We start from the raw sequence: 12,312 nt of genomic DNA on the forward strand, positions 1-12,312 counted from the left end.
GGCTCAGACTCCATGATACATTACTATCTGCTCCAATTATAATCCTTATCCTCCTCCCTGCCATGATCCTTAAAGTCCCCTTTAAAGAGGACCTGTTAGCTTTTCAGTGCCTACTACAGCAACAACAGATTCATTGGATCCCCTACCTACCCAGAATTTTCTTGCCCTGGGCTTTCCAGGCAGGCTAAGAATGCCACCCAAACTAGCCTGAAATTGTCCAGCTGGGGGAGGCACGTTTATCTTCCCTGCGGTGAGCCAGCTTCTGACGGGCCTTTGTTCTTTGATGGAAGGATTCATTCTTTGCTTAATTATCCTTCTATCCTTCATTCTTGGGCTGACCTTCAGGAATAACCCATCACTCTGGCCCATTTCATGATTGCCATCCTTGCCTTGCAATGGGCTCATCGTCACCCAGCATCTGACTTTCTTCCAACCAGATTACCAGTATGGGATTAAACTACTCTCAGCTGTCCCCGGTGGGGAACGAAAAGTCCTGATCATCTTCAATGCCCCCAGCCTGCAGGATCGATTGCGTTTCACAAGTGACCTGCGCGAGTCCATCGCTGAAGTACAAGAGATGGAGAAATACCGTGTGGAATGTGAGTGAGGAACTGCTATGGCCCAGATTGTTATTACCAGGGACATATTTGAAAATGGGCACGTGCTTGAAAGTTTAGAAGTGAGGTGGGAATATTGCATAAGCTTCCTATAATAAGTCACTGCCCTTCCTTGTGGGATGATATTTCACAAATATTCATGGTACTTCTCTATTGTTTCCAAAGGTAGTCTTTGGATTTCATCACTATTAATCAGAAATGGGGCCACTCTGTCATTCAAGACTGAGGCACCATCCTAAGAATTGTAAATAACCCGTCTGCTTCTGTCTTATTCTTCCATCACAGCGGAGCTTGAAAAGCAGAAAGGAGTAATGCGCCCCAACGCCTCTCCCGCTTCTGGGCCCAAGGACACCGTGAATGGGACCCTGACCCGGAGCAGCCTAGAAGATGCCTATACTATGGGAGAAGGCCTGAAGAGAAGTGCCCTCAATAGCTCCCTGCGTGACCTCTCTGATGCTGGTGAGGGACAGGGGTTCAGGACTCTAGGTTCTCCCTATGGCTCTCGGAGAAGAGACCGTGGGAGGCTCAGGGCTGGGATGAAGATCAGGAAAGAACCAGAATTTCTCCATTTATGCTGAGGAGAACCTATCACCAGATTCCACGGAACGGAAAAGTGTGGCAGAATGTAGCAGATGACATCATCAGTGTCCTGGAGGCCTCTCTAGGAATGCAGGTGGAAATGTTTAGTTGCCCTTCTGGTATCCAGGTTCTGGGTTCCAGAATTTGAGCCAATATGTGCATTTGTCAGAACCTTCCGGGACAATTCCTAGACTGTATTCCTTCAGGTTTCAGATTGAGTGTGGACAACTGTTTTGGGGAAGCCAAGGGCCACAGTGAGCAGAGCTATGGCTCTTGGCTAAATCAACAGACTTGAGATTTCTTTTTTGATTTTCCGGGATTGGCAGAGGGGGATTTAAAGTGTTCTTAATGTTTAACACTATAAAAAGCCTCTTTTGTAGCTAACTATGAATATACATACGCTACCTCAAAATGGTGTGTTATTGTGCCACCAGGTTATGGTAGCAGTTGTGGGCTTTGTGGGATCCTGGTTGTTGATTGGCCACCTTGTTGTTTACTTCAGATGCTCTCTTATGAACAAGAGAAATCCCTGCAAGTAAAAAAAAAATAGGGAGAAATTCAGACTGAACCTTTCTCCCTTGGCTTCCTAGGTTTCTACTTGCAGGAAGATTTTGCATGAGGGGAGCTTTGCAAGATGGAGCACCCATCACCACCTTTAAGCTGGAGCAATGCAGCCAAGGAAAAGGTTTTAGCACTTGAATTTGTTAAAACTGGCTCTGTCACAGCTCTCTTAAAAACCCAGCTCCATTCAAACTTTAACTTAATTCCATCCCAGAAATCAGTTTATCCCCAAAATATCATTGTTATGGCTCCCTCTACTGGTTAAAAAAACATCCTTCATGTCTGGAAAAAGATTTCCACCATTTAATTCTCTTCCATAAAACTGATTCAGGAATATGAAATCCCCAGGATTTTGGAATGTAAGAATTTATCAAATAGCTGGTGAACAGATTGATGGATGAATGGATCAATCTTTCTCTCTTCCAAACTTTGAGTGAGGAAGAAATGTAGTTGCACTCTTGAGTCTCAGGAGGAGTGCAGAGGTCGGGGGTGATGGGTTCACGATATTTGTGTACCCCAACCCAAGTAATTTTACTGCAGTAGAAGAGGCCTGCTCTGTACTAAAAGGAGGTGAACAAGGGCAAGACAATCTGTTTCCCTCTTTTCTTCTGCTAACTCTGCCTTTGCTCTGCTGCTCTGCTTTGGTGGGATTGGATGGGGGGGGGACTTTCTTCCCCTCGCCTTCAAAATTGGAGGGTTGGCGCAATGGGGAAGGGTGAAGTTCAGGTCTCGCTAATCCCTGCTCTGTTGCAGGCAAGCGGGGCCGCCGTAACAGCGTGGGATCCTTGGACAGCACAATTGAAGTAAGTGGGCTAGAGGAAAACCTGTCCAGGATGGGTGGAGGAGGGAGGAGAGGGATGCAGGTGGGGTCCCTCTGTCCTTCTCCCGCTTTCTGCCTTGCATCTTCTGTCTCTTCTCTTCTGTCCACCTGCACAGGGAGATCAAAGAGCATGTAAGTCCTTCCCTTGCTTTGGGAGCCTTGACTTCCTTTCCCAGAACTTTTTACTTTAATTTGAGCCAAGACTGCCTGAGCAAATCTAGGGAAGTCCAGACTGTTGGCCTAGGCTTATAGACACCGGTTGTTTAATGCCCCGTCTTTCTCTCCCTTCTCTTCCTCTTTCTTCTGCCTTTCCACCCTCATCCCTTGTGTCCTCCAGGGGTCTATCATTAGCAGCCCACATCCCCATCAGAGGGCGCCACCACCACCTCCTCCAGAGGAATACAAGCCCCAGCCTCGCCCCCCCTCGAATTCGTCCTCCTTCCTGGGCTCCCTGTTTGGCAGCAAGCGTGGGAAGGGCCCTTTCCAGACTCCCCTCAACCAGGCCTCGGCATCCTCCTCTTCGGCTTCTTCATCTCACCATCATCTGCCCCAGCACCACCCGCATCACAGCCACCCCTCCCTCCCTGATGGCAATCAGTCTAAGCTGCAGGCGCTCCACGCCCAGTACTGCCATAGCCCCTCCGCCCAGCCCCCTCCCCCCTACCCCCAGCAGCCCCCTCCCCCTCAGCAACCAGCACCCCCACCCCCACCCCTGGCCCTGCCCTCCAACCCTCTGCCACCTCAGATTCAGCGCTACCACCATTCCCAGCAGCCTCCTCTATCAGCTCCCCCTCAGAAGCAGGCAGTGCCCGCTTTCCCTACTCCACAACCCCACCACCACTACACTCTCGGTCGGCCTGGGCCGCAGAAGCGCCTCCAAATGGCGGCTGCTGCTGCTTCCCAGCACCCTCCCTTCCCTCATGGGCGCCAGCCCATCTCGCCGCTGCCCCTCTACAGCCCTGCCCCACAGCATGCCCTGGCCCACACGTACCCCCAGCAGCTGCATCAGTCGGGGCTCAGTGGGCAGCACACCCTGCATAGGCAGCAGGCCCCAAAGCACTTTATTTTCAGCCATCATCCTGCGCAGCTCCTACAGCGGCCTCCACCACCCTCTGGCATGGGGCCATATCCTGGGCATCATGGCCATCCTCAGCCACACCACGGCCAACCCCCAATGCCCCCACCTCATTCTCCCATTCCTCCGCATCCTTCTTACCCACCTCTTCCCCCTCCATCGCCCCATACGCCTCTCAGCCCCCACTCTCCGGCTGCTCCGACGTCCCCTCTGGGCCAGCACATGCCCATGCACCAGGGGGCTCCTCCACCCATGCCTGCTCAAGGGCCCCCAAATCCCAAGCCTAAGCCGGTCAACAGAATCAGCACCGTTGTGTGAATAGCTGCCACCACAATGGAACTGATAGCAGATCTATAAATGTATAAATAACAGAGCTTGGGACCTCCCCTGTTCCAGCTGAAGTGATGGGGAAGAACGGAGGTCAGGAGGGTGTCTAGATTTTATGGCCATTCCCTTTCCTCCTCCCCACTCCACATCCCATCCCTCTTTTTCCTAGGATCAGAACTGAGAGAGGGCACCCCTTGGAAAGGAAGAAAACCTGGACCTGCAACGCCGTGCGTGGCCGGAGGGGGGTACAGCTTCACGTGGGCTTTGCTTTGGGGAGCTCTGCCTCTTTTCCCTTCCTTGCGGGTCGTCTGTCCCCGCTCCTACCATCTTTTTCTGAGCCTCTGTGGACAGCATGGTAGTTTTGTGGTGATCGTGGATGGCAGAAGTATAAGCTGCAGTATTGGGGAAAGCAAGGGTCTGCTTGTGTTGTCTTAGGAGTATGGCCAAACAGGTAAAATTTATTATCCCAACTTTTAGTAACATTTGTGTGTTTGGGGGCTGCAAATTCTTTTCTAGCAGCATCACTTCGTGATGGGGAAGGAAGGAAGGAAAAAGAAGGAAAGGAAGGAAGGAAGGAAGGAATCAGTCATATGATTTTGATAGATGCTCCCATTGTCAAAAATGGGCAGAGATAATCATACGATCTGCTGTATGTGGGATCCCTGCTAGTCTCCCATGCAATCATGCCCAGTGTGGTGGTTTTAATGTGCAGAGGAAGCTGTACAAAGGACTTTGTATTTTCTTCTGCTCAGACTCTCTCTCATTGGCCCCAGAATTTGCTGATAAAAAAAAACACCTTCTATTTTAAAAATTTTAGCAGGTAGCAAATAGTCCCTGTGGCTGCCTGCTGTGTATCATGTTTAAACTGCAAATGGCATTTATGAATCCTACTTTCTAGTGGTAATTTTTACTTAGAAGAATGACAGAAGAAGAATCTCATTTTTTTCTGATTTACCCCAAAAGAAGGTGTTTTCAGTCTGATTAACCCACTTTTTAATGGTCCCCTGTGGACCATGAACTCACTTTTCCTCATGGCAAACAGCCCTGTAAATGCAGAAAATGGAACAGAGTTCTAGAGACCATAGATAAAGTTTTGGGGCTACACAAAATGTTTTGTTCATTGCCAAATTCTGCAAAGTGGCCCAGAATTTGTGTGTGCAGAAGAATTACAGCAGGAACCAGGAGTTTAGCCCTTCTCAATCCTGTCATTTTCCCTTGCAACTCCTCATAAGCCTCCATTTTCCCCAATGATCTGTGTTTATTTGGGGAAAAGTAGCCACTTCTTGTAGAATGTAACAAGCAAGGAAAAGCTCACACTGCCCCTTTCCATCTAAAATGTTCTTTATTGCCATGACTTGACAATGTAGGCAGTTTTATTTAAAACCCACTTTCATACACTTGGCTGTGGCATGGAACTGCTGTGGTGTTAAGCAACTGTTTCTGCTGAGTAACTTCTGACTTTGATACTAGTGCTGATGGGAGTGTGCCTTCCTGTCTCTATCAAGGGGGTGGTGGTTTCATTACCACAGAAAACCTCGGGCAGGTGCTTTGTTACATCTGAAAAAAAAAAAATCTACACCTACCTACTCATTCCTTCAGCACTGTGAGTATCAGCATGCCCCTTGCGCAGGTTGCTCCTCAAAGATGCTTCTGTGTTTTGGTGTCCTAGATACTTTCAATCGGTCTTCCCTCAATTTGCCCTTGTAGTGTCACCAATTTCTAGACAAATACTTCGTGTTTTAGAATATAGGCTCTTCCTCTTGAAAGCTGTCTTACCTGTTGACTTGCTCTCTAGAGAGAAAGACACATCTGTCAGTCACCTGCAGCATCTGGAGCGGATGAGCCCTTTGCTCTTTTGGGGAGGTGATGGAAGAGAGGCTGTCTTCGTAGTTTGCAGTTTGTGAGTTTCTGCTGTTTCAAGTAGAGAAAGGAAAGAGACTCGGGTGGGAGATGTGAAGGATCTGTGGGGAAGAGACGAGTGCAAAGTATGGAGAAGTCTGGGACATGGGAAGGAACAATGTCCTGCCCTCTCGGTTCTTATTCATAAAGGGCTATTTTTACTCCCTTCTTCTCCTCCTCACCCCTGCTCTGGGGTTTGCACTGAATCTATTTTTAAAAGATACAGACTTCTATATTTTTGGGCTTTATGAACCCATCCCTAATTGAATTGGAGAGTGGAGTGTGATCTCTTCTCTCCTAAATTGTTTTTTCATCCAGTCAGTGCATTAATGCCTGGTAATGGGGAGGCAAAGTAGGATTCTCTCCCAATTAATTCCTTTGGGAAGTTAGATGCACTTTAATCCCTGTGCGCTGTGTTTCCAGAAAAAGATGGCATCCAGTTTCTGCTGTCCCAAATCAAGCTTATGGGGGCACATCCAGACCTCTCCTTCTTCCTTCCCTCGAGGTGCTACATTGTTCTGCCACTCAACTACCTTGCCTAGTAATGTTAGAGGTGGGCCTCCTCCTAGGTCTTCTTGTTTTAGCTTTGGACAGAGAGAAAAGGCTGGATTTACGATATCAAGAAAGTAATGCCTGAATTAACAGTGCCTGTTTTTATATTTTTAAGGAGATGCTATGGATTTTGGACGGAAGAAATTATTTTAATGAAATGCAAAGAGGTGCTCCCCAGATTTCTAATAATAGAAGCACACTATTTTTTCCCCTAGCTTAGAAGAGGGAAGTAGAGCAGTGACCCATCCAAAATGCAGGCTAGCCACCTCTGAAGGTTAGCTCTACTGGCGGCAAAAAGTTAGGTTAGCCTCAGAGGTTGCCCAAGCTAAAAATATTTCATCCAGCCGGCTGCACCCGCTGCCCTCTTGAGTCTCCGAAGTGGGGCGTGGGAGGAGTCACATGTCGGTATTAACACAGCCCTTTTGCCCAGAGACTGAGGTAAATCTTGAAGCCCACACCTCTGCTCCACCTCCTGACTTCCCCAAATTAACCTCAGTCTTAGGCCCAGAAGGAGTACTTTCCTGACTCTCTCTTCACTTCGAAGACCTTACCTTTCAGCAACTCAGCTATTTCTATCGGATCACCTATCCTCACTCGTACTTCACCAGTTGCTAGCTTCTCAAGCGGTGCTTGCTGCACTAGCGGAAAGCCTCCAAGCAGCCGGACGGTCGCCGGGGGGGGGGGGGGGAAGGTTTGCTTTATCCTAGCTGCGAGGTCTGAGGAGATTCAGTCGATGAAGGATTGCAGGAAGCCGAGAGCCGGCAGAGGACAGCTTTCTAGAGCTTCCCGAAGGATCGGAGCGGCAGATTTGGACTGCATGTTCGCGGCCCCCATTTGGACCGCAGCCATCTTGAAGAAGCACATGAGTGGAGCGCGTGGTCAGCGTGCCTGGTTACGGATGCCACGGGCGCCCAGAAGCCACTGCCGGAACCAGGAGGAAGTTACTTGGGCCGGTACTCTGCCGGTAATCCGGGGAGGGCCCAGCTGTTGGTGGTGGGCCGGCGTTCGGGCCGCGGATTGGCGACACGCTTGGGAGGCGCACGGAGCCTTAAAGCTGCAGGACACGCAGTCGAAGCAAGGCCGGCACAACAGGAGGAGGTGGTGAACGTGAACGTGAGTACTAGCATGGCTAAGGCCACGAGGAGTGGGGGAGCGGCTGGCCCTAAATCCCCAGGGGACTTGGAGCCACCAAAGGGAGGGCTTCCTCCAAGAAGAGCACCTCCAAGCCTGCTAGGAAGGAGATCCCCAGCAAGAAGGTGCGGATCACCAGGGCCTCCAAGAGGAGGACTAGGGACATCATCAGTCCGTACCCCTCTAGATCTTGCTCCCCTCGCAGGCTTCCCACGCTGGAGGAGGCCCAGCTTGATTCCCCAGGATCCCAAAGGGGCTCTAGCAGAGGGCACAGCTCCCTATCACCCCCTCTATCGCCTACTCACCCCTCGGGGGCACGGGAAGATCCCTTCGGTCGCAGAGTCCCTAGCCCCACCAGGCGCCGGCTGGCTTCGCAATCACCAGCCCCAGGGGCACCATTGCAACCTCCTGACTTTCCCCCGTCCCTCCCATAGCTCCCTGAAAGCTTTCAGGAGGTTTTAGCCATCGCCATCGCACAGTGAATCGCCACAGGGATGAAGCACCAGCTCCAGGAGAAGGCCTTCCCAGAGGAACCCTAGAGGACATCGAGACCACCCTGGGTCGCCTATTCACAGAGAGCCCAGGTCATCCTCTCCCTCCATCGCCAGCGAGGGCTCAGATCTAGAAGAGGGAGAACTGAAGGACATTGGGTTCTCAGAAGACGAGGACTCCCAGGTCCCCGAGGCACCCAATATCAGGCAGTGACATGGGCAATTAGGATGACGGCGGCTGCCTCCTTTTTTAACAGGTCCACCCTCCTATGGCTGGAGTAGCTTTGGGACAGGACACCAGCGTCAGAACTGAGGCTGCTGCAGGACATCACCAAGTTAATGGCAGCCACTCAATTCTCGGCTGACGCCATTCTATCTTTCTCAGTTGCATCCAGGCGGTTGCTGTGGCTGCGCCATTGGCAGACCGAGTTCTGGGAAAAATGGCACTTGGCAAGTGCAGATTACACCGGGGACAAGCTCTTCGGCTTATCTCTGGACCCCATCCTCGTGGAAGACAAGAACAAACGTAAGGTCTTCCCGGCCACGAACAGACACTCAGACCACCAACCGGCTCCTTACCCCAGGAGAACATCCTATCGTCCTCCTGAGTCGGAGTTCCAAGAACAGAGGTACCCTGCATCCAAATTCCCAGGCAGGGAGATAGGCAATTTTCCAGGGACAGATTCAGGAGCCAACCGCAGGACCAGCAGCCCTTTCGCGAGGGGAGGGTGGGCGGCCGCAAGTCTGTTCAGCTGGGGAGCACACCTGGAGTACCAGCTAGCCCAGGGCCGCTGGGCCCCAACAGATCTGCGAAACAACATCAACTGGCTGGAGCTCAGAGCGATCCACCTGGCTCTTCGACACTTCAAGGCGACAGTGTCCGGTCAACACGTCCTGGTCCTGATGGACAACATGGCAGCCAAGGCGCATGTGAACAAACAGGGAGACACGCACTCCAAGGCGCTGTGCAACAAGGCTCTCTGGCTGTGGAACTGGGCGGAATGGAACCTCCGATCAATCAGGGCAGAGCACATCTCCGGGGTAGAGGACCAGCAGGCAGACTGGCTCAGCAGGGAGACAGTGGACAACGGAGAATGGCAGCTTCACCCCAGCAGATTTGCCAGAGGTTCGGCCACCCGACAGTGAATCTCTTCACATCCCCTTCGAACACCCAGCTGCCCAGATTCACATCTCCCCATTGGAGGATCCCACAGGGGGAGGTAGTTCTACGCCAGGAAACTCTGGAACACCCAGATCCGGAGTGGCTCCATCTGACCGCCTGGGGCTTGAGCGGGAGCAACTAAGGGGGGGGGGGGGCGTTTCTCCGCTAAGGTCATTAGAACCATTGAGGCCTCCAGGAGGAGCTCCACCACGCACATCTACAATGCGTCCTGGGTTGCCTTTGCGACCTGGTGCCGAACGGCGGAGAAGTCCAGGTCCTGGACTTCCTCCAGAAGGGCTTGGAGAAGGGGTTGGCCCACAGTACCCTCAGAAGGCAGGTCTCAGCCCTGTCCACTGTCTTGGGGGGGGGCTCCCAACCCTTGTCCCAGCACCCAGTTTTAAGGTGATTCCTCAAGGGGGCAGCGAATCTGAGGCCTCCTGTGGTTCACCGATTCCCGACCTGGGACCTTCCCACGGTGCTCCAGTCGCTGACAGAAGCGCCCTTTGAGCCCCTGAGGGAGGTGAGTCTTCAATTCCTGACCCCCAAGGTGGTGTTCCTGGTTGCAATCACCTCAGCCAGGAGGGTGTCCGAGCTTAACGCTCTTTCCAGCAGGGAGGATCTCTGTTCATTCCTAGACAACTGGGTCATCCTCAGACTGGACCCCGCTTTCATGCCAAAAATCAACTCACCCTTCCACAGGGCGCTAGAGATAGTCCTCCCGGATTTCTTCCCGAACCCTTCCAGGGAAAGGGAAAGGTCCTGGCATCGACTGGATGTCAGAAGAGCCCTGCGCATCTCCTGAGATGCACGGTGACCTTCAGACGTTCGGAGGCGCTTTTAGTCTCCTTCCAACCTTCTTCCCGGTCTCCCATGCCACCACAGGTAGATCAGATTGGCCATCCCCAAGGCCTATGAGGCACGAGGGCTCCAGGTTCCAGAGGGCATCACCGCGCACTCCACCAAAAGTGCAGCCACCTCAGTGGCCTGGGCCACCCAGGCTCCCATTGAGGAGATCTGTAGAGCAGCCGCCTGGTCCTCGCCCTCGCCTTTCATCAGGCACTACTGGCTGGATGCATATGCCTCCGCAGAGGCGGCCTTCTGGAGGAGGGTTCTTCAGGGAGTCCTGACTCTCGGGGGGCTCAGGCCCAGTGATTCCCTCCCACGGACATCTAGTTTAGGAGTCACATCCCAACTGTGACTCCTCCCACGCCCTACTTCGGAGACTGTCAGTTGGTCTTACCTGAACTGCATGTCTCGAAGGTGGCGTGGGAGTAGTCACTCCCCACCCGTTAGGGCGCCCTGTACATAGGGGCCTGAGTTAGTCAGTTCCGGTCAGTCAGGGACTGGGCAGGAAGGTGCGTGTGTGTGTTTTCTCTATCCCCTTCCTTCCCAGGCTTCTCTGCAACAGAACCATCGGTTAATCTAGGGAAGTCAGGAGGAGGAGCAGAGGTCTGGCCTCAAGATTTACCTCAGTCTCCAGGCAAAAGGGCTGTGTTAATACCCAGATGTGACTACTCCCACGCCACCTTCGAGACATGCAGTTCAGGTAAGACCAACTGACATTCTCTGAATTACCACTGCCATCTTCCCCAGTCAGAGGTAGGAAGATTATTGCTCAGTCAGTGATGCAGAGAATGTCAGGGAGGAGAAGCTTGGCGTAATGGCTTGTTGTAGCCTTTATAGGCCCTGCTCAACTTACAGAAATGCCTGCTCTAAGTGGAGCCAGCTGAGTGAGAGGTGAGATTTCTCTCTCTCTTTTGAGGAAAGGGGGAAGAGAGGAGCAAATGGTAGAGGGTCCCAGGAGGCTTACGGGTTTTCTTGATTCCCACATGTTTGAAGCACTAGGCTTCATTGCCCTCTGCCAACCAATTATGCTCCACAACCTTGAGAGGGAAGCCAGGAATCTCTCGGGTGGCAGCTCAGGCCTCCGTGTGCCACCTTGCAAAGTCCTGGGTTCCTCCTCCCCCCCCCCCACATCACACCCGTCAGGTCTTCCCACCCTGTGCCCCACCCCCGAGCATGCACTTTGTCCTTGCCCTGCACTGCACTTCCTGTGTTGGGTTTGTTGCTGTACAGATTTCCATGTATATAATATATATTATAAATACCAGCCTTTATGAGGGGTGGGGGGGTGTCTCCAGCCCATGTATTTTCTATAGCATGGGGCTTCCCCTCTGCCCCTTCTCTCAGATTGACTGTGTTTTTTGTTTCCTTTCCTTCTCCCCACCACCCAATCAGTTCCACTTTGTATATATGAAAATGTATATTTGATGCTTCATAAATTGATCAAATGTCCTTGCTGTGTGAAAAAGGGTTGTCTTGTGTGTTATTTGCCTACCTTATCAGTCATGTAGCAAGTTGACAGTGTGTATGAAGCTTGATTCAACAGACCTCCCAGCTTTCAGGACGCAAGATGTGAGCTTGTTTTTAGTAGCATTTTCCACCTAACCTATAAGCTGTACCCAATCAGGCTGTAGGGGAGCAGCACCTATCAATGGATCCCCCTCACAACAATCCTTATAATGTGCAGCTTTTCTAAGCCCAGTGTATCTTTTGGGAATGAAGGTGCACCTACAAGCAGAAATGGCTGCCATCCAGCAGGACAAAAGTGTCAAGCCACCTGTTTACAGAGGGTGCTGCAAACAAGTTTCCACTCATCCATCCAACTAGCAGAAAAATATTGGGGGGGGGGGGGGGGGGCTGGTTGTGTAACTCGTGTCAGTTAACCATCCATTTAAGCTCAAGGGATAACAAAGAAAAAACACGTGTCACCACACCACGTAAAGCAGCAACCCCAACCCCCAAGTGCCACAGAGTTTTTGCACACTAATTTGAACTAACTGCTGAATGTTGAAAAGACATTTGCATGATGTATGAACCAGACCATCAGGTTATCCACTCCTCATTTCAACCTTGAGCTACAAATATTCTCCTTTAGTTATGACTTATCCCTGGACAGCTTGTGTAAGGAAAAGTCAATCCACGTCAATCAAATTGATTTAGATTCCCCAGATACGTGTTTTGATTTCTATTCCTCCTACAACAGTATTTAAAAATCCATTTTGTAAGATATTCAAATCCTTTTGCTTTCTAGTCCC

The 12,312-nt window shown here is 51.3% G+C and overlaps 1 protein-coding gene across 9 annotated transcripts in view; it reads left to right on the top strand.

Moving 5' to 3' along the window:
* Nucleotides 1–11,525, top strand: part of IQSEC2 (IQ motif and Sec7 domain ArfGEF 2) — a 177,222-nt gene extending 165,697 nt beyond the window's left edge. For 6 of the 9 annotated variants that reach the window (XM_081962377.1, XM_081962378.1, XM_081962384.1 and 3 more), the window contains 4 exons: nucleotides 438–599; nucleotides 903–1,076; nucleotides 2,511–2,560; nucleotides 2,915–11,525. In XM_081962377.1, coding sequence (XP_081818503.1) covers nucleotides 438–599; nucleotides 903–1,076; nucleotides 2,511–2,560; nucleotides 2,915–3,970 — 1,442 coding nt within the window. In that variant the 3' untranslated portion in view covers nucleotides 3,971–11,525. Of the gene's footprint in view, nucleotides 1–437; nucleotides 600–902; nucleotides 1,077–1,786; nucleotides 2,654–2,914 lie in introns of those variants that run through there. The other 3 variants (XR_014176163.1, XM_081962382.1, XM_081962381.1) reach the window with 3 other exon arrangements.
* Nucleotides 11,526–12,312: the final 787 nt, after the last annotated feature.

This window comes from Natrix helvetica (genome assembly GCF_964273705.1).
Source record: "Natrix helvetica genome assembly, chromosome: 1".
NCBI classification, from domain to species: Eukaryota; Metazoa; Chordata; class Lepidosauria; order Squamata; family Natricidae; genus Natrix; species Natrix helvetica.